The sequence below is a fragment of the Styela clava genome, chromosome 15 (genome assembly GCF_964204865.1).
Source record: "Styela clava chromosome 15, kaStyClav1.hap1.2, whole genome shotgun sequence".
Classification (NCBI taxonomy): domain Eukaryota; kingdom Metazoa; phylum Chordata; class Ascidiacea; order Stolidobranchia; family Styelidae; genus Styela; species Styela clava.
This window is the reverse complement of record NC_135264.1, coordinates 1307602-1327911: the sequence shown is the minus strand read 5'-3', so window position 1 is coordinate 1327911 and position 20310 is coordinate 1307602. Positions and strand designations below refer to the sequence as shown.

Genomic DNA, 20310 nt, shown 5'->3' with positions numbered 1-20310 from the left:
GTTACCACGGATTGCTTTTATTCTTCAAAGCACATATTAGCACGCAATTACATGAAGCGAAAAAGTTTGTTTTTTATTTCAAAACAAGTCTACATCACACAAATACACTCAGCAATTAAGAAAATTATAATAAAACCACGATGGTACCAAGCAGGGTAATATAATGCGTTGGCAATGCATGATTTTTGTAAAATACGACATGGTAAGGTGTTTTATTCTACAGCTCGTTGTAAGCAAGTTTATTTACAATTTGCAAATCATCGCTCATAGAAAGTCGTGCTTGCCTACGTAAGAGATCTTACTGAATAATAAAACATTCAAAAATACCACTGATTCGTACTATTTTTTCTTTTCAATTGCATTGGGAAATATTAGCACCGATGTCGGTTGCAGGTAAATTGAGAGAAACAATTGCTTAATTACGTCTACAGTAAGATATCAAATTGTCAGAAAAGGCACAAAATAAACTTCATCATTCTATATACGTTGGAAACTAGCTAAATCCGCAAAACACTACCCAAAACCAAAAATTTGACACCAGAAAAGAAAATGTTGACTTTTAGTGATTTATAAAAGCTGATATAGTTTTTGCAAAAAGAATTTGAGTATTTTTATACAATTTTTATCTATTTATGTATCTAATCTCTTAATAGCAAAGTTTTTTTGTAATATTTTTCAAATAAATTGCCCCAAAATTCAAAGTGCAGAATTGATAAAATATAATTTACAGCGGGAATACATGCTATTAGTAATATTAGTTCTTTACAATATTTATTTTTTCTATTCTATTTTCACTTAAAAATGATTTTTTTTTCGACTTTAGAAAATATACGAGTTCCGCACAAAATCCTTTTTTTGTTTGTTTGTTGTTTAAATGAAATAAAAAATAAAAGTAGCATATTTACATTTCGATTAAAGAGACCAATGTCAGGCAGGCGATGTAATTGCAAGTTCGAGCGAAATTACGGGTCCCCCAACCCGTAACTGCTAAAAGTTAATAAAAATTAATGTTTTAATGCTATATTAGTTTTAATTTTTACATATTCATGTTGGCTAATTGAGATTTTTTATTTAAATTGTAATTGCGATATATACAGCTAAATTTCAGTCAAAAATGGATTATAGTGTTCGGGTATGTTGGATTAAAAACAACCTGAAACGACCAATTTTGACTGGAATATTATTAATTTACCACAGAAGTCTAGCCAAGTGCACGGTGCTGATTTTTGTATCAAATATTAAGTTACAAAGTATTACTGTCGCGATTTCTGTACATTTTGTGCAATGCTAGATCGTGTAATGTAATTATATACATTTACTTTATTATCAAAAATATTCCATAATTAAAGCAGAAGGCAGTTTATATTCGATCGATTGGTTAAGTTGACTTCATCAAAGTCAAAAACCTTCGATACAAACCAGAAACATATTGCAAAGTTTAATCATGGTGTCAAATCAGCGGTTCATTTTGCAGTCAGAATCGACGATTTATTTCATCAACAGCGAATTTGAGGAACTTAAAATGACTCCCTATTTGATTTAACATAGCCAATTTCCAAAAAGAGAAATAGAAAACACACCACGAAACCTAATTTTAAAATTTACAATCTATTATATCGTATGGTACACCTGCTATGTGATTTTTGTAATATTAAGACGATAATGAGCAAGCAGATAAAAAAAGTAAAGAGCACACAAATCACACAATGGTATTAGTAATTAATATTGTACTATTTTCAATTGACTCCGTCGTACCGCGAGTAATACCTACATTTAGCGTTTGCTAATTTTTCACCCCTAAAAATCATTTTTATTACAATATATATCATATTAATTAATGGTAATACATTCCAAAAATACAATTTTTACATTTAAAGACATTGCGGAACACAAAGAAATCAGGAAAGCACGTTCTAGTTATAATTTGATTATGCTAGGCCATGCATATAACGCAAGAATTTGTATTATATATCCGCGAGAAATGCATGACCGAGCATAATCAATTAAGAAAGTCGTCCGGTTGCAGTGTTCAGTATTCCACTTCGATTTTTCACATTGTAACGTCCATTCGAGGTCGTCCTTCATATTAATCATCCAATCAAAATTCACTTCCTGGGAGAGGTTAAAGGCGAAGTGTCGTCATCAAAACTACCACGCCTCTTCGGAGACCCAATTGGACTTTCAGCTGCAAAACAACATCAAAACGATGAGGTTAAATCGTAGTACTATCTTCCTGGACATCGGTCATACGCTAGGTATATTATAGGTAATTAAGCTAAGTATATTATTACAGTCACATAACAAATACTTTCCCGCGCATAGTAGTATAGTTATTTAGTCAATATGGCGTCAATATTTTCGTAAACCATTTGATAAAATTTACCTCTAGAACTGGCAAGAGAGCTTGTGAGAGAAGACTGCATAGAACCAGCTCTAATCGTTAGACCACCAGCAAGTCTGGCGTTTCTATCAATTCTAGGCAAGGCTTCCATAACACGTAATCCAGTATGACTGTCCAACGTTGCTTGTTCCAACGCTTCTGGATAGGTAAGCTGTAACAGATATAAAATAATATGAATAACCATAGAATTCAATAATTTAATAATCCAAGATGTGTGAATTAAGATTGAAGGAATTCAAAAGATGCGTAATACTGTCCACTGGTATACGGAAAACTGTTCATAATTCACAGCCGCCGTACTATGACAGTCAATAATTGGCATCGATGAATCATCAAGAATTAGACAAAAAAAGGGATTCAGTACTGCAGAAGTTAGTACAACAGAAGTTTATCGTGCAGATTGGCCTGGGGACCACTCACCAACTATCGTTAACAGTTAACGGGTTAGTGAAGCATCAACTTTCTCGCAAAAATCCAAAACGGCGTTTACTGAGTATCGTTCAAAATTTAGAGAAATGTTAGAGTGATTTTTTGCGCGACGATTCTGAGATTCTCGCTAAGTTCTTTTTTTCCCGACGTTTATAATAAAATTGACATTTATCGATTTTCGTTTTCGTTAGAAGCTAGCAGTTGCCTAGAGCAGTGTACGTGACCGTGAGTCAAGTCGCCGCGACGTGCGTCTTGAATGAGATTCGCAAGATTTCTACATTGCTGTTTTGAAAGACGCAGTTACGTGTTCGTTAACCTGACTTTTCAAGTTTTGGTTAAGTTAAGTTTTATGTCTATTGGTTGAAGGATAATCGGATACTGCAATAGATAATAGGTGTGTGCATCAAGTTTCAACTGAGAAAGCAAATAACGGAATAATGTTACACTGCCGGTATTTGTTTGCCCATGTTTCTCATACGGAGGAAAGTTTAGTTGAAAATTAAAAAAAAAAAAGATAACTTTTGGCTGTGTATCGACAGCAGACAGTTTCAAATTAATAGAGTTTCGTGCAGACGATAGCCAGGATTTTTCGTTAATTGCGAGAAATGAATATCCATTTACCCCTTTTTTGCCAAATTTCAATCTCAAATGCATACTGTCTGAATTACAACATTTTTAAAAAAAAAGTGTCCAACGTACTTTAAATTCAAAACATCAGAAATTCGGCGACATTCGCAATGAAATTGAAAAGTTCCCCAAATTTCAAAGACAATACAGGCGTGGCATCTGGCATATCTTCAGAAAACGTCAATCTATTCAAATTCTCAATACTGGTTGGTACATAAAAATCGGCTAGGATCTCGTTGTTGAATTTTTCATTAGCGCAATAATTCCCTATCATGCGAAGCTTACAAAAATACCTCTCAGCTTAAACGTCCTACGAATTACTGATCCAGTCTATTGAAATCTATTTGGGCATGCGTGTTTCTTTCTTAACTTGAGACTCACCAATTTTAACGGAGCTTGTTAAATTCGAACATCGTTAATTATTAACCGGAACGATTCACTCTCGAACTAATATTTCTTACTCCAATGCCGAATTTGCGACAATCGCCCGGCGGCCTCTATGACTGTTACCAGGATCAAATTCTGCAGGGGTCGCGATATTCCATAGATGTTCCGCATATGGAGATATTAGTTATTAGAAAACTTTTTTTTCACAATAAATAAAATTTTAAATGAGAAAAACTATTTGCAAACGTTTTTCAGAATGCTATGAAATATTTCAAGACACGGTCAATGCGATATTTTCATGAGTCTGTCAACGCACGTTAGTTATCGATTAAATGCAGACATTTTTCCTCGTGACGGATTTCTCCCCTTTTGTGTTTCTAAAAATGCGGTAAATGTCTTACGAACGAGAATATTAATGGTTCATTGAATACGGTGGGATACGAGAGGCGCTAAATCTTGTTTTGTCGCGTATGCATGGACCAGTATAGTGGAGAAAGCCGTTGCCGACCAGCGCTCATGTGAAATACCCGATTACCGTACTTCAGAGATTTCCTCGTGCATAATGAATTCGGAAAGCTAATTATTTCATGGCAATAAATTTGTGTAAAGTTTGTTCCATTAGGTTCATTTTTCGCATTACCTTTTTGTTCCTAATTTCATTCGATTACAAAAATAGCGGAGCAACTACTTGTTATTTATCGGCCTCACATTCTCTTACACTTACGGTAACAGTTTTTGAGTCGGCGTAATTCCAACCTTGTGGGAAAAATTAGCTTTCCGGGGGGTACTGAAATGCCGATATCCCCATTATTTTCTGATGCGTCGTTTACAAACTTGGTACTGTTTTCTTATTTTGACTCTGATCTATCCACTAGCGCAGTTTTTATTCAAATAGGTCCAACTGTAATTTTTCGTAACATACCTATAGAAAGTTTTATTGTATTAAGATTCCCGACACACTACCTAGATGTTGATAGATAGAATTATTCCTTACCAATAAATTAGTCTTCAGATCAACAATGGATCGAGCATATCTTCGTAAATCAGTCAACCTATCAGATGTTCTTTGATCAATCCACTTTCTTTCTATCGCTTCGTCGACAGAAATGCGGGAGCCGTTGTTAGGATCAACCACACCACCTAGTGATATAAATGAGATAATTTTAGAATTTCATGATAATTGGTGTAGAATTAAATATTTAATAGGAAAATAAGAAAATATTTAACCAATAAAGTCTACTTACACTGTGCATTTGCCATTTCCATTTATTAATCAAAAATGGCTGGAAAAAATATATTCCGATATTTCGATTATCAAAGTAAAATAAACGGGCCGATATTTAAAAACGTTCGCCCCGCACTTCTTTCCTTTTCAGATTTATCATGTTCCAATCGATAACATTTGCAACATGCGTGCGTTAAAAACGGCATTTATCCTTCATTTTGATACTTAATCAAATATTAATTGACCAAATGACAATCTAAAATTAACCAGCAATGATTTAACGAGTAAAATCTCACCAGTTACATATTGATATTCCAACAATCTCAAACCAGCGTCATAATAGCAAAGTCCTTTTTTCATTGCTTCTCCTAGAGAGCAAATTTCCTTGGTTCTGCGATCTTGGAATCCTCTGAATGCCATTTCTGCTTTTTCAATTCTCTGTCCGGCTCGTTTGTCAATAACCCCAGCAGAAATTGCTTCGTTGATGGTCATTCGTGCAGCATTCGCTGGATTCACAATACCACCAGTTGCAGCCTGGAAATAATAGGAAACTATGTCAAAAAACTGTGCAAGAGCTCCGGTCAGCAATCAACAAACTATCCCAGTTATACAAAAAATGATAACAACAGGAGACTAAATAAAGAACCACGCGTGGGAATATGACTGGGCACTGAGAGAAATCAAGTTCAGTCGTGACCTAGGCAATCATGCTTGACGGAGTAAAAAAAGTGAATCAAAATGAAAATGCGAAAAGTTTGAGCGGGATATCTCATACAATTCGAAAAAAAGAAATTAATAGCATTTTGGCGACTATATCCAGGTCATCCATATTTAAGTACTAAAATTCGAAACCGATTGATCATGGCGTAAAGCCATTTTTCTGCACCAAAATTCGCCACAGAAACAACGATTTAACAAAACGATATATTTGACCATTTCGTGTTCAATAACGACTCATCAGGCGTATATCATAAAATTAAAAAAAAACGATCCATTACTAGACAGCATTCAGGAATATTAGATACATACGTGTATGTAGGGTTACAATTCAATACTCTTCGGATTAAAAAAAGGCAAATTCAAATCTCCATTTCTCGCGTAGCCTCGCGTGCCAATGTCGACGATAGCGACCACTCCCATTTTTGCTGTTTCTACTGGTATGTGATTTAATTTTGATAACGTACATTATGTTGTTATCAAAATTATTATACAGACCTGAGCTTCTAGCAGTCTTTGTGACGTAGTACCATCAACAAGTCGTCTGCGTTCCGCTTCAGCAATTGTAATACATTCACCTTTCTTTAAATCAATAATTCCACCAATAGGTCCATTAATACCGTGGGACAGCAGAGCCAATCGTGAGGTAAGTTCATCAACAGAAATTTCGCCCTGTTTAAATAAAACTCCAAATTAACACACACAAAAAAAATCGTTTTTGAAAGTTTCCCGATTTAGATTTTTTTTAATAGAAGTTGGCTTAAATCAATATCCCAAATCCTTGAAAGTGAAAAAAATACTGTTAGAATCTGAAGTTCACCCAACCAAAATAATTCCTATACAATATCGGCCGATAAAAGTTCGCCAAGCAGTATAAAAATGCGCATGGCTATTTTAAATATGGAATCCAGCGATACATGGGCGTACAATCCATGCGAAGGTATATCATGAATCATAATTTGACATAAGTAAATATCAGAAGGTCGGCGATAAGTAAATTTTTGATTATTGGCAATTGTACGATTTTTTGACCTCGATAATCGGTAATAATCGCACGATTATTCAACACTTTATAACGTTTTGCAATGCGCTCCTGAAATACATAGCGGAACTATTTATTTGCCTTTTGTCAAACCTGTTCCCGTCACAGCGATGACAGTGCCTGCATAAACTTACGACATAAGACCGTGAAAACAAAGCTCGACTTGAATAAAAAAAAACGGCCTCTTCGCTGATTTTGAAATATTTTGTCACTATTCAGTAATACTGGTTATCATACGTTCGAAAATTTCGATTCAGTAAATTACAGCTTGTTTCACCAAATGTAACGCGATTTTACATCAAAATGACAATCGTCACCTTAAGCGGTATAATGAAGTTTAAACTTCTATGTCCTGCTTTGCCCAAAACGCGAGAAGCGAGACTCAGTCTTTCCCTGAAACCTACCCAATGTAATAGCTAGTAGAGTGAATAGTAAATTATTCAAATGCTCGTTAACTTTAAAAAGAATTTCTAATAGCCCATTTACGAAACACGTCTCGTCGTGAACATAAACTGGGATGCAACAGTCATATTCTGCGGTACGCGTTTGCATGCGAATTGAATATTTTCACGATTAATCGTATAGTCACAGTGTTTTGAAAATCCTTCCGATTTAGTCACGATTTTTCCTGCCAGCTCGAGTAAATATCAAATAAAAATATAAAACTTACCAGTTTAAATTTTGCCGCAGTTCCTTTGTCTACTAAACTCTTATCAACAGCATCGTCTATTGTTATGCTGGCTCCCGTTTGCGAATCTACAATTGGAGCTTGTTCGGATGGTGGAACTTTCTTCGATTTTGACGATGATCCTTCCGTCTCTTCCCATTCGCCCTCTTGTGCCATCAACTGTTTAGCAGTTTCGCTATCAATAAGACCTAGATGGACAAAAGATTAAATAAGTTTGGAACAAAATCAAAATGAAACAATGAATAATATTTGATAAATTACAGTACCTTTCTTATGGGCCTCTCTGACAGACAACTCTTTTCCGGTTGCTGGGTCGACGATGATGACTTTTCGTGTTCTTTGAGTCGTTCTACGTTTCTTTCTGCTGGAGCTGCTGCTCTTAGACCTTTTGCTTGATCTTTTGTCTTTCAGGACCAAGAACACCATTCCGCTATCGGGCTCGGTCTGGCATCGAGACATGAGTTCCAAATAAGTCAAGTTGGCGTTTGTGTTGGGGTCAAAGAATCCCTAGAAGGAAAAGTATTCTATTAAAGCTACGAAAAATGCATTGAAACGTCGACTTTATTACCCCGTCAACAATACTTTTATTAAACCACAAATGGAAAAAATGTCACGTACTTTTGTATCGTCGGATGGATCTTCCAAGATATCGTTCATCTTTTTATCGAAAATACCTCTTCTGAATGCGACCGAAATTGGGACACGATGGGCAGCGTTGGGATCGATCAAACCTCCAGTTGCAATTTGAGCTTCCAGAAGACGTATACCACGTGATTCGGTGACGTACCCTTTTCTCATTGCCTGTAAAAAATAAAGGCACAAAATTGATTCATGGGAAACTCAAAATAAAAAAATCTTAAACTATGAAGATCAAGTTCAAATATGTGTCCACGGCGGTCGCGAATCGGCACTGGTAATTGCTGAGTTTACATAAATGATCATAGTTTTATCGAATGATAAATTTTGCAAAGCTATTGGTATGTACACCTCGTGTAAGAAAATGTAAAAAAGTGACCAAAATGTAAAATTTAAACATGGTTACACATGATTCATGTATGACGAGCTTAAACTGATGCAAACCTACCTCGAAAAGAGACAGTGTGTGACGCGTGATGGGGTCTCTGTAACCGGTGACCGCTCTTTGCGCTCTTTCCAATGCATCACGTTGAGTGTTGTCAACTAATCCTTTACCGAACGCATCTGTAACGGACATTCGGTCACCAGAGCGAGGGTCGATGATTGTTCCAGTGGCAGCCTGCGCTTCCAACAACTCCAAACCTAGATGAAAAACATGGAATATAATTAGTTGAAAATTTGATATATCCAACAAAAAAGTTTTGCATATATGATACAATGTAATTTTCGATAAAAGCATTGAACAATTATGTTTTAAATATTCCATTGATCACCGGGGTCGCAATATAGAAACCATTATCACGAACAAACTAAAAGCAAGTAAATACAAATTTAGATTTTACTGCTGATGTCATAATACATTAATCATAGTACAACTTCAGGTATTGCGCTTGTCATGAATCTTTCCAAATATTCCCATACTTTGAATCTCAAAGCACAACATTGCAACTGTTGACGTGGTAGTAGTATGGCCAAGACGTTCACTATGCTTTATTGATCTTGGTTTAGAAAAACAATCTTTTGAGGATTTGGTCAAACGAAAAACGTTAGGATTAACTACTTCAAGAATGGGCATAATAAGTGCTTTTCGATAATTTTGAACACAAAATCAACCTACCAGTTCCACGCTTGATTATTCCTTGTTGAACTGCTTCCAGAATACTTAATTTTTCACCAGTTGCTTCCAAGATGAGTCCAGCAATTGGTTGTTCACCATGTAGATACATAGAAATAGAAGCAGCCACATTCTCCTCGGAGATCAAACCTCTTTCCAGCGCAATAATGGTTTCTTCAGTTATAATACCAGCTTCCAATAAATCTATGGCAGAAGCAGTTCTAAAAACAAACGAAGATTTGTAAATTTTAGTCTGTGCATGATCAAGCTAAGGCCAGAGATAGGACACTTCAAATGAGACAATAAAAATGTTTTTCTCAAATTGTGAATATCGTACCTTAGAAAGCCGGTATTAAATTTAATGTCTTTCCGATTTTTCGTTTTTCCGGTTCCTTCGGTCTGTTGACCTCCTGTACCCTAAAAAGACACATAAATGAAAAGAATGATATTTACTATTAGAAAACAATATAGGAATGTGCTTAAAAAAGATAACTTACTTTAACTTCTAGAAGCTTTATTCCAGTTTTGGGATCTTGTATGCATTTTTGCACCAAGTCCAAATATGACGAATTTTTCATCGAATTGGGATCGAAAAATCCTTTTGTATCATCAGATGGATCTTCTAATATCTCGTTCATTCTTTCATCAAAGATACCTTGTTTGTAAGCAACCGAAATTGGTAAACGATGGTTCAATCGTGGATCAATCAAACCGCCAGTTGCAATCTGAGCCTCAAGAAGTCTGATTCCACGAGTCTCAGTCACTAAACCCTTTCTCATACATTCAAATAATGATAATACATTTCCAGATCCTTTTTCCTTGTATCTAAACATGAAATTGTTACATAAGTATTAAAATTTTTGTAAACACCGCTAATAAATACGATGATCCGAATGCTGTGATCGTCAACATCGGTTATTTTTTGAATTGCTTTGAAATAACAGAAATATGTATAGAACAATTATTGGACCTCCTGAAGTATGCGCACCAAAATGGCGCACAACCTGGTCAGGTTGTGTACCAGGTTCGGGTTCAGGTTGTACGACATCTTGGTGCGCATACTCCAGGAGTACCCAATTATGTAATTACTTACCCCAACACTGCTCTTTCCGCCCGTTCCAGAGGATCAATATGCAATCGATCAATCAGACCCGAAGAATACGAATCCATAACACCGAGGCGTTCTCCTGATTTTGGGTCAATGATATTTCCTGTGGCCGCCTGGAAAATCCCAAAGGAATATACTTATTTTGCAAAAAAACAGAAAAAGACTATAAAATATATAGATAAATATTACTAACCTGTGCTTCTAAAAATTGCAGTGCTGTTCCTCTGGTCAGAAATCCTCTCTTTGCCGCTTCGTTAATGCTTAGTTTTTCTGACGTAGATTCGACAAGGATTCCTCCAATCGGTTCGTCTCCAACTAAATTCCTTCTGATTTTATCGTAAACATCAGAGTGTTTAATTGTACCATGCTCTAACTGTGTTGCTATTTCTTCACTAACGACACCTGTTTTAACCAAATCGCCGAGTTTAGCTTCCCGTCTGTATCCCGTCTTGAACCTAAAGGGAATTGAATATGTTAATGATATGACGTGATGATGACGCAATGTTGGTAGAATGATATCAATTCTAATAATGTCATCAACTACTTACGTTATATCATCTCTAGTAACTGGTTCAGTTTTCTTCGCCATTTCATGTGTGACTGTTATTTTTTCGACAGTCTTCGTTTTTCGGCTTGTTTTTCCATCAACTTCACTCTGGGGGTAAAAAATAATTTAGGACATGTTTTATAGGATTAGAACGGTTTGTCAATTTCTCCTATAATTGTTATAGTACTCACTCTCTCTTCGGTAGTAACTGTCTTCCTTGAAGAATCCTTCTTTGTTCTTTCGCGAGTGACTTCCTTCTTGACGGATTCTTCTTTTTTCGATCGTCTTTTGCTCTTCTTTTCTTTGAGAACAAGAAATCTTAGTCCAGTATCCTCCTCAGTGATGCATCTAATTGAAAGAGTAAATCATTTCAAAAGTGTCCCGAAATGCCAGCAGATGGTGACCATCAAACAATAAACAGCTATGACAGGGGTCCGCAAATACGGGGCGAAAGCCTCTACTCTGGGTCGCAAAACAATTAAATTTGCCATAAATATGAGCATCGTGTCAGTGTATCGTATTTATTTCCTACAACTTTGTAAACCTCTAATTATATTTATGGATGATCTCTATTTACTGCCGTAGAATTGGCTATCAGCATAAGGGCAAAATTTGACGTAATAATAAACGTTTTAGCAGCCGTTCAGACACTTTTGTGTCACTTAGACAGATTTCCATGGTTGTGAATATTATCTCGTTTTCGCGGTTTTTAGGCGCCAACTCGTAAAACCAATCCTGAAATAAGTACCAACAATATTGCACAGATAGAGTGTATAGGAAGAATTTTTAGATTGGTATTATCCTACTACGTAGTCAATTGCATTGTTTCGTAGCAATACAGGGTTAGCAGTAGCTGTGTGGAATTGTTTAACAAGACAGATAACGAGATTTTACGTGCTAAGTTTCATATAATTTTGTGTAAGAAAATTGCAGTCCCCTGTGCTAGGAGACAAACTCAGACAATCACCGTTTCAATTGGAGATGAACGTTTATGCATATACAGTAGGATATTAGAAATAGAATACAATCTACAAACCTTTCCATGAGGTCTAAATATGACAAATTTTCTTGAGTATTTGGATCGAAGAATCCTTTTGTGTCATCAGATGGATCTTCCAATATTTGATTCATTCTTTCGTCAAATAACCCACGCTCATAAGCGACAGCAATAGGTACCTATGAGACAAAGTATTCTTAGCATCAAAATTGTAAAACATTTCTTTTTTCTTTCAAATGCATCGTATTCACCAATGTTATGATGCACAACAAGTACGACAATGGCCAGTGTTTTGAATATACATGGTGCTCAAAATGGTTGTCATGATTCGTTAGCCCTCATAAATTCTTTGCTCGTCACACACTGTCTCAAAACCCAATACAAACGTTCCATGTACCTTATTTCTCCAACAAGAAAACAACCAAGGGCATTGAAAAACTGAATTCTCAGCAAATACTTTTCACATATTACCAAGTTGATAATTATACTCACTCTATGAGCTGCTCTCGGATCAATCAAGCCACCAGTAGCAATTTGGGCTTCAAGAAGACGAACTCCACGAGATTCTACAACCAGACCTTTCTTCATGGCTTCAAAAAGCGACAAAATTGTATTTGTACCAGGTAACTTGTATCCATAAACTGCTCGTTCTGCTCTATGCAATGTATCAACATGCAGAGCATCGATAAGACCTAGAAGACGGCATTTGTTAGAAAAAATAATGATTGCGATTTGCGAAGTAGATGTTGTTTTTTAAAACTTACCAGATTTTGCTGCCTCGTCGACTGACAATTTACTGGCATTTTTAGGGTCGATGATGTTGCCTGTTGCAGCTTGTGCTTCCAGTAGTTCAATACCGGTTCCTCTTTTGATAATGGTTTTGCGAACAGCGTCGTTGATGGATAATTTTTCGCCTAAAATAAAAACGGCATGGTTAGCTAAGTCTTTATGACAATCAGAAAAAGATGTGTCAGTGCTTTGTGATAAATTACATACCTGTCTTTTCCATAATGATTCCGGCTATCGGTTCCTCACCACCGAATAAATATTGTTGAAGTTGTGAAGCGACATTTTCTTCTTGTATTGTACCAGCTTCCAAACCTATCATTTGTTCTTCTGTCACTAATCCAGCTTCAAATAGATCGACCAAAGATGCTTTACGACGGAATGCAGTTTTGAATCTAAAATAGTTGAAGTATTATATATCAGACTAAAAGTTTAGTTTATACATACCAACATAAAGTGATATCAGTGGAATTCTCCTCCCAATTCTATCTATATTATACTATAAAGAGGATGATGGTACAAGTAAACACATCAAGTTTCATAATCCATACCTGATATCTTGACGTCTTTTTCTTTTGGTAGTTGTCGTTGTTATAATTTCAGTAATTTCCATGGTAACCCGTTTCAAATCGATGTCATCTCTTGTGATCTCGAGGCATCGGACTCCAGTAACAGGGTCAACTTTACTTTTGCTCATCAGTTCCAAATATGTGTGATTTTTCTGAAAAAAAAATAAGTATTTTGTGATTAAAATATATTAAAATAGGCACAAAAAATCAGCTTTCATATGAAATAAAAACTAACACACAATTACACAAGTCTCACAACCGCCTGAAAGTTCGAGAAATCAAAAAAATACTAATCTCCATATTAATTCGTGACGTCAAGATAATATATAATTCAATTGTGACATACATAACTTCGATATAAATGTTATTTCGAAGGCAATGTGTCCACAAAATAAACTGTAAATATTTTATAACCCGCTGTTTACCCAACAAATGACAATACCCTTTCAATGACCTGTCAACAGCACCGTGCTATTTTGCGGCGCCGCCCACAAGATGTACAGAATGTCTTTTGCAAACATTAGGAAATTTTCATTTGGGCAATAATTTCTTATTGCGGCCGAATTATTCGTATTTGTGGTTATTTGTTTACCAAAGGAGTTAGCGTTACGCAGTCAAGAGGCATGGGAGGCGGAAGATGGCGTAGATGACATTCCAGATACAGACAGCGTAAAATATGCAATAATTTTTGTATAAACGCGAAATTTAGTCAAAATGAATTTTAATTCAAAAACAAAATACCTTACTAAATTTAGTTTTAAAACGATACAAGATTTAAAACATCAAGCGTTTCCAGAGTTTTTAGATTTTAAACAGTAGTTTATTTCACATTAAAACTTAAGTCTTAAGAACGAGCATTCTACATTTCACGCTCCGTTGCTTAAATCGGTACAACCTACAAAATTTTTCTTTAAAAATTGCTTACGATACAATACCTTTGTATTTGGGTCGAAAAATCCTTTAGTGTCATCAGACGGGTCTTCAAGTATCGCATTCATTCTTTCATCGAACAAACCACGTCTGTAAGCCACTTGAATTGATACTCTGTGATTTGCACGAGGATCGATCAATCCACCTGTAGCAATCTGAGCCTCAAGAAGTCTGAAAAAAAATAAAAAATTTGCAAATGTCCATGTAGTAACTTCATATGGTAGTTCCCATGTCTATATACATACCTAATGCCATGGCTTTCAACAACAAATTTTTTATTCATGGCTTCGTAAAGAGACAAGATTTTTCCGGTTACTGGATCCGGATATCCAGTCACGGCTTTCTCTGCACGTTGCAAAGCATCTTCGTATTTCTTTTCTGCCAAACCCTTTTTAATGGCCTCGTCTACTGTCATCATATTCCCAGTGTGGGGATCGATAATATTTCCACAACCAGCCTGGGCTTCGATAAGAGCAAGTCTAAAGAAAATTATGATGTTATCAAAGTATTGACGTCATACGACCAGTGATAAAAGAAAACGAAAAATCACACTTACCCGGTTCCTGTCATGATGATTCCACGTATCATCGCTTCACTGATCGACATTTTCTTATTGTTAGCTTTTTTAACAATGATTCCAGATATTGGTTGCTGACCAACCAAGTATTGGTGCAAGCTTGGTGCGACCTGAATTGGTTGGAATAAAATCATGAAATATATTTATTCTCAAAATAAATAAAAATTCAAATTTGTGCCATTGAAGTGAAACTAAATTATATTTAATAACGATTGACAGTAAATATCACGGTTGCTACCAAAATAAACATATCAATAGGATAGGTAATTGTCATCCATCAAACAATGGTCAAAAAAAATTATGATTGTATCGAAAATAATTGAAGCTGAATTTATACTTTTTCACATCGATTACATATTGAAGCTTCATCTATTCTAGAAAAGTATACGAAACCTACATCTTCCTCTGTTACATTGCCAAGTTGCAACTGTTCAGTTGTTTCCGGTGATACACATCCTGCCTCATCTAAATCAAACAAGCTAGCTTGTCGTCGGAAAGCAGTATCAAACAGAATATCCTTCTTAGACTTCTTCTTTTTCGAGATAGTAGTTGTGGTAATTTCCGTGATGGTAGTAGTTTTACTATTGCGTTCCTCTTCTTCACGTTTGGCCGCATCCTGCAATTAAATGTGACGTCAGAAGTGATGATATCAAATCTGTTCAAAAATGCCACCAAATCCAATAACAGAAATTACGGAGTTTACACACTTTTCCTCTCAACCCTAACCTCGTTTGGAGATCCACCCACAATCTGACTTGAAAAGATTTATTCCCATACCCGAATAGCCTTGGCTTTTGCTCTTTTTCTCCTCTTCAAAACAACTTCTGGGGATATACAACAAGCGAAACAACAATATTTTGTTATGAAGTAGCCTATTGCATCATCCGAATCGCTCATGACTGCCACACAAAGTTGCTCTCTAAGTTACCAAGTCGCTTGAAGCATGAGATCGAATATTTTATACTTTGACGTTCCGTGCGAGCGCTCGTCAATACGTCGTAAATGTAGGCTGTTCTAATTTGTTTCATGATGAAGTGAGCTAACGCGCGCGCATTCTGTGAAAAAATACGACCTGTGCGAGGTTTAGTTACATGAAAATGAATAAAAATACCGTTCCGCTTAGTATTTGCCTTTATACTTTATTGACGAGACGTAATGGACATTTGGTTAACCAAACAGTAGGGTGCGTCGAGTATGCCCGAATGAACGCGCGCAATATTATGATCTTGGTTTATCGATACTACCGGATCAGTGGTTATATTTGCCTAGTTTTCCCTATACATAAAATAATTAGCTGGTCGATTTGTTTACCTAACTCAAAATCTGGTTATGTAGGCTACACTTTATGGCGTCCATTTGTCAATAAGTGATATTCATGACGCGTCATTAATTAATAAACGAGAGTATAAATTAGTGGATTCCGAGCGTGGTTTACGGATGCGAAAATAAAATTGTAAGAACAATTTAGAACATCGGGTTGTGGCGTTTAGCGCTCCAATAGTGTCGTGATAATTTAATTGTTCTCCGAAGAATGCATGATGTTCACCATTTAATTGCAAGGTCACATTTGAAATATGGCGAAAGGTAATAACTAAAGCCTAGTTAAAGTTAAAATGAACTTTCTACCGTTACTTTGAGAAGAACCAATTGCCATGCAAGAGAAACCCAGTAAAATTTACCATAAGATCAAGCATGGGGAGGTCGTGTGTCCAATATTTTGATGACATTAGATCTTATAATGAATTTTAGCAAGGGAGAAAAAAGATGGCGACCACGAGATATCATTTTTACACTGACTCTTCATCCTTCTGTTATCCTTCTTATTTATCTATATAAAACGAACATAATGGTAGTTGCAGCTTGAAGGATATTATGTTCCTATATTCAGCTTGAAGTATAAATAGATCGTGACGACTGACTCGATATTAGTATTTATAAACAAGCGACACAAATTACAATTTTCTATACGGCGAGCTAAATGAATCCGTAAACGAAAAGTACGCGTTCGAATAGCGAACCGACACAATTCTCATTTGCATTTGATCTTGTGCAGATTTATTACGTTTTGGCCATGCAAATTGCCAAAATTGATTTTCAAAAAAGACATTGTGTGCTTAATTTGATTAGAGAAAACTTTTTTCAATTGTGTTATTTTTCCACCAAGGTAAAAAGAGGGCAACTTCGTGGGCACCATGAGTTATGAGTTGTTTATACGGATCCATGCAAAATATTTAGTCTATCACCTAATCATATGTACTACATTTAATGTACTTTTCATGGCATGCTAGCCTAAATCTGATTTGACTGATTCTTTGCCTCCCGATGACGCATTTCGGCCTCATGGGTATTATTAGTAATTATCATAAAATACCCAAAATTTTCGAGTTATTAGTATGATTTTAATTTAAGAAGGAAAACTATTTAAAACATCTAGAATTGTCATTTATCAGCCAATATAATATTGCCCAGAGACCGAGAAGTTTATGATTTCTACTCAGAAGGTTGAATTAGTTTGAAAAACAGCTCATTTTTGTTTTAAATTTTCGCCCAATTAAAACAAATTTACATTGCTTTAAATTGTTGCACTGGGTATTGCTCTAATCGCCAGAATCAAAATTCGATTGTTTGTAATAAATTATGTCAAGAGGCCGTCTACAATGAACGAAAAATCTAATTATTTTAAAAGAACTAAGCGAGATTGATTCTACACTTAAAGTAAAGAAACTGTGATAACAAAGCAGAATAATATCACTCAATCAAATTGTGCAGTCCTCGTGGATTGTCACTTTTCTCTCCAAACTAAATTCGAATATATAATTACAGAACTAATGGATTCTCTCGTTTTGCTATCTCGTGGTAATCGCCATATATTTTAGGAAAGTGAATAGAAAATCTACTTTTTCAGCAAATCTTATCATCATACTACAATTGGCTGAATCGAAAAAAAAATTTCTGCAACTTGACGTTAGCCGTGAATAATATGATGATAAACTGCTGAACTTAATTGATTGATTACTGTGCAGGAAAACGATCTACTCATTCATAACTACGTTAGTAGGAAAAATGTGCAGTAAGATTGGCTACTCCGCCGTGCAAATCACCAAATATTATAAATACCAGCTTTGGAGGATATTTCACCAGATGTGAAATAACACGTTGGAATCATTTTCAAAGTATGAACTATCATTGTTGTTAAACTTCAATTTTTAAATTTGAAGTTCAAGACTTTGAAAACAATACCATGTGTTATTTATATATTGATAGATTAGAGAACTTGTGATAGTAAATATGATTTGTATTGAAGTGAATGTGGCCAAATGTTTAGAAAGTTCTCGATTCTTTTTAAATTTTGCAAAACAAAGTGGATTATTTTAAAAATTGTCCAGGGACTTTATACAACTCAAGTTTAATATCACAAGATAGATAGTGAAAGCAGTATAAGGTCTAGTTCTAATATAATTAAGCAGAGTTAGAAAAGAGAGAAGACAAAAGAGAAAAAAGAAGAGTGAAACTAGGAATGAACACAAACACACATAGCAAGGATGAGACAGAACGCGAGGCAGAAAACACACAAAATCAATGAAGAATTACCATTGACTCACCAACCTTCATCCGTTTATCTTCAATTTCCATCATCAGCAACCGCTACATGTCGCTCGCGAGCTTTCAACAATATCACGCCCACCACAAGCTATGACGCAAGATCTGACCCTTCTCTAATAGCGATATACCCTTATTCATTCCCTATTCAGAAGATGTTCAACGATGCCGTTTTCGTCAGCAATACTTTGATCTTTTCTCACTACAATGCTTCTAGTGGTGGGCGGGTACACAGCCATCGTACCAGAATGTATACTTCGAATCAGTATAACGTCAGGTCATGTGCAGAAATAGCAAATCTATGCGATGTAAGTGCCTTAGCCATAAAATATATGCAGTGCAGTTGATTAATGAATGAAAACACCAATGTATTAGCATGATGAAAGCAAGCATTTGCACAGTCACCCGACTACGTTAGCAATTATATCCGCCATATTTGAAGGTTCCATAAGCCTTCTTGCTTTTAATGTTATAAAATTATAATTCTGGCAAGCAGACATGCAATAATCGCAATAATTACTGTACTGACTTCGTTCGGCGCGTTTTGTGCAAGTGTTCCAGACAATTATTTCATTTGACCAGTAATTAAGTTTACAAAAAGCGTTCACATATAACATTGAAAAGCACCGAAGGTAAACTTAACGACCTGACGCAAGCAACGAATACGTAACGCGTGGACGACGCAATTGCGTTTCAGTGACGTTTTTTGCGTGAGAACAAATAAAATAAATCTACAGGTTCGAACAATGATAATGCCTTTATTAATTATATGTTGATGCTGCTAATTTTATGCTGTGGACGACTGAAACGTCCTTTTCGTAATATCGTAATATCTTTTGATTAATTTTGATTAACAACTTCTTGAGCTGAAAGGTGTTTTTACTTTGAATATAAATATTGCAGAATACATGCAAACTCGCATATATTTTTGTTTGTTGTGGAATTATTTCCATATTTGGAACTGTATAAGTAAATATCAACTAAATATTGCACAAACAAAAACACAGCACAATGAACAGCCAGTATGGTTGCAAAAATCAATTTTCGAATGCTTTATACTAGTTTTTTAAACGATCAAGCATGATGAAACAGAATCTAGACTGACATCTAGATTTTCTATTCGATCATGTTTATTGGTGTACCCAATAATGAATGTTCAATATACAAAGCATGCTAAAAACTTATCTTGAACTCTGCTATTTGCCAAATGTGATAATGCAACTAATTGTGTAGGAATACATAGATTATATGGACATACCTCGCGATCTTTCGCCTTGTCGTAGTCAACGCTGTAGCGATCGACTCGCTCAGATATCAGGTTTTTGAGCTTGTCATATTTTCTTGTAATTGTAGTCACCTTAAAAAAGGATGGAATCATTCATTAAGCACTGAAACCGAATTTCACTCTCACATTCACATGAGTTACTTTAAAAATCATAATAGCATAAAAACGATACCTCATAGACCACAATTCTTGTAGTCGTTTTAGATCCTTTCTTTTTGGCGGCAAGCTCCGCGTCACGTGGTTCAAATTTGGCAGCGGTGTCATCATATTTTTTTGCTGCGTCATCAAATTCAGTTGCTAAGACAACGAGAGAATCCATATTGGATTGCTGACTGTCAATGTCATCACTGAGTCCCTAAATTTTAAATATTAAAAATAAATTGTTTTGGTAATTGGGAAACCTACGAAGTCAAACAAAATAAAAGATATAATCGTAACGAACTTCATGATCTTTAATCTGATCGGCAATGTCTTTTGATGTTGTTTTAACTTTGCTGTATTCTTCTGAATTCAATATATTCTCGGTCTTGCCCAAATGATCGTTCTGTTTCGCAGCTTTGTCTTCATATTCTGACAATTTAGCTTCAGCGACTCTTGCATAATTCAATCTGCAAGGTGTTTAAACGTATATGATTATAATCGGCA

At 35.5% G+C, this 20310-nt stretch overlaps 2 protein-coding genes across 4 annotated transcripts in view; both read right to left on the bottom strand.

The window, feature by feature from the left end:
• LOC120333736 (microtubule-actin cross-linking factor 1-like) overlaps positions 1 to 20310 on the bottom strand; it is a 113031-nt gene that overhangs the window by 52426 nt on the left and 40295 nt on the right. For both annotated transcript variants that reach the window (XM_078109587.1, XM_078109588.1), the window contains 3 exons: positions 20108 to 20273; positions 19838 to 20020; positions 19639 to 19737 (listed from right to left, as the gene is read on the bottom strand). In XM_078109587.1, the coding sequence (XP_077965713.1) occupies positions 19639 to 19737; positions 19838 to 20020; positions 20108 to 20273 (448 nt within the window). The remainder of the gene's footprint in view (positions 1 to 19638; positions 19738 to 19837; positions 20021 to 20107; positions 20274 to 20310) is intronic.
• Positions 2 to 19569, bottom strand: LOC144411897 (plectin-like). 2 transcript variants are annotated; one of them, XM_078109590.1, is made up of 26 exons: positions 18387 to 19569; positions 15178 to 15396; positions 14760 to 14890; positions 14449 to 14682; positions 14209 to 14374; positions 13256 to 13425; positions 12915 to 13099; positions 12683 to 12832; positions 12411 to 12610; positions 11958 to 12097; positions 11113 to 11269; positions 10923 to 11029; positions 10568 to 10829; positions 10360 to 10487; positions 9764 to 10091; positions 9604 to 9683; positions 9270 to 9487; positions 8601 to 8794; positions 8135 to 8317; positions 7783 to 8023; positions 7499 to 7704; positions 6285 to 6458; positions 5366 to 5603; positions 4839 to 4984; positions 2384 to 2552; positions 2 to 2185 (listed from the first exon to the last, which is right to left on the bottom strand). In XM_078109590.1, exons 1-26 carry the CDS (start codon positions 18414 to 18416, stop codon positions 2106 to 2108), a joined length of 4536 nt encoding a protein of 1511 aa, XP_077965716.1. In that variant the 5' UTR covers positions 18417 to 19569; the 3' UTR covers positions 2 to 2105. The 2 variants fall into 2 exon arrangements, with proteins under 2 accessions (XP_077965716.1, XP_077965715.1); XM_078109589.1 differs by lacking the exon at positions 18387 to 19569 and adding an exon at positions 15558 to 18355.

Bases quoted from the DNA above. Each gene is read 5' to 3' on its own strand.
- LOC144411897 (XM_078109589.1), bottom strand. From the start codon at position 15,677: ATGAGCGATTCGGATGATGCAATAGGCTACTTCATAACAAAATATTGT. The intron at 12,611-12,682 runs GTAAGTTTTAAA...GCCGTCTTCTAG, and splicing joins CGACGAGGCAGCAAAATCTG to GTCTTATCGATGCTCTGCAT. The intron at 10,092-10,359 runs GTAAGTAATTAC...TTTCATGTTTAG, and splicing joins GCGGAAAGAGCAGTGTTGGG to ATACAAGGAAAAAGGATCTG.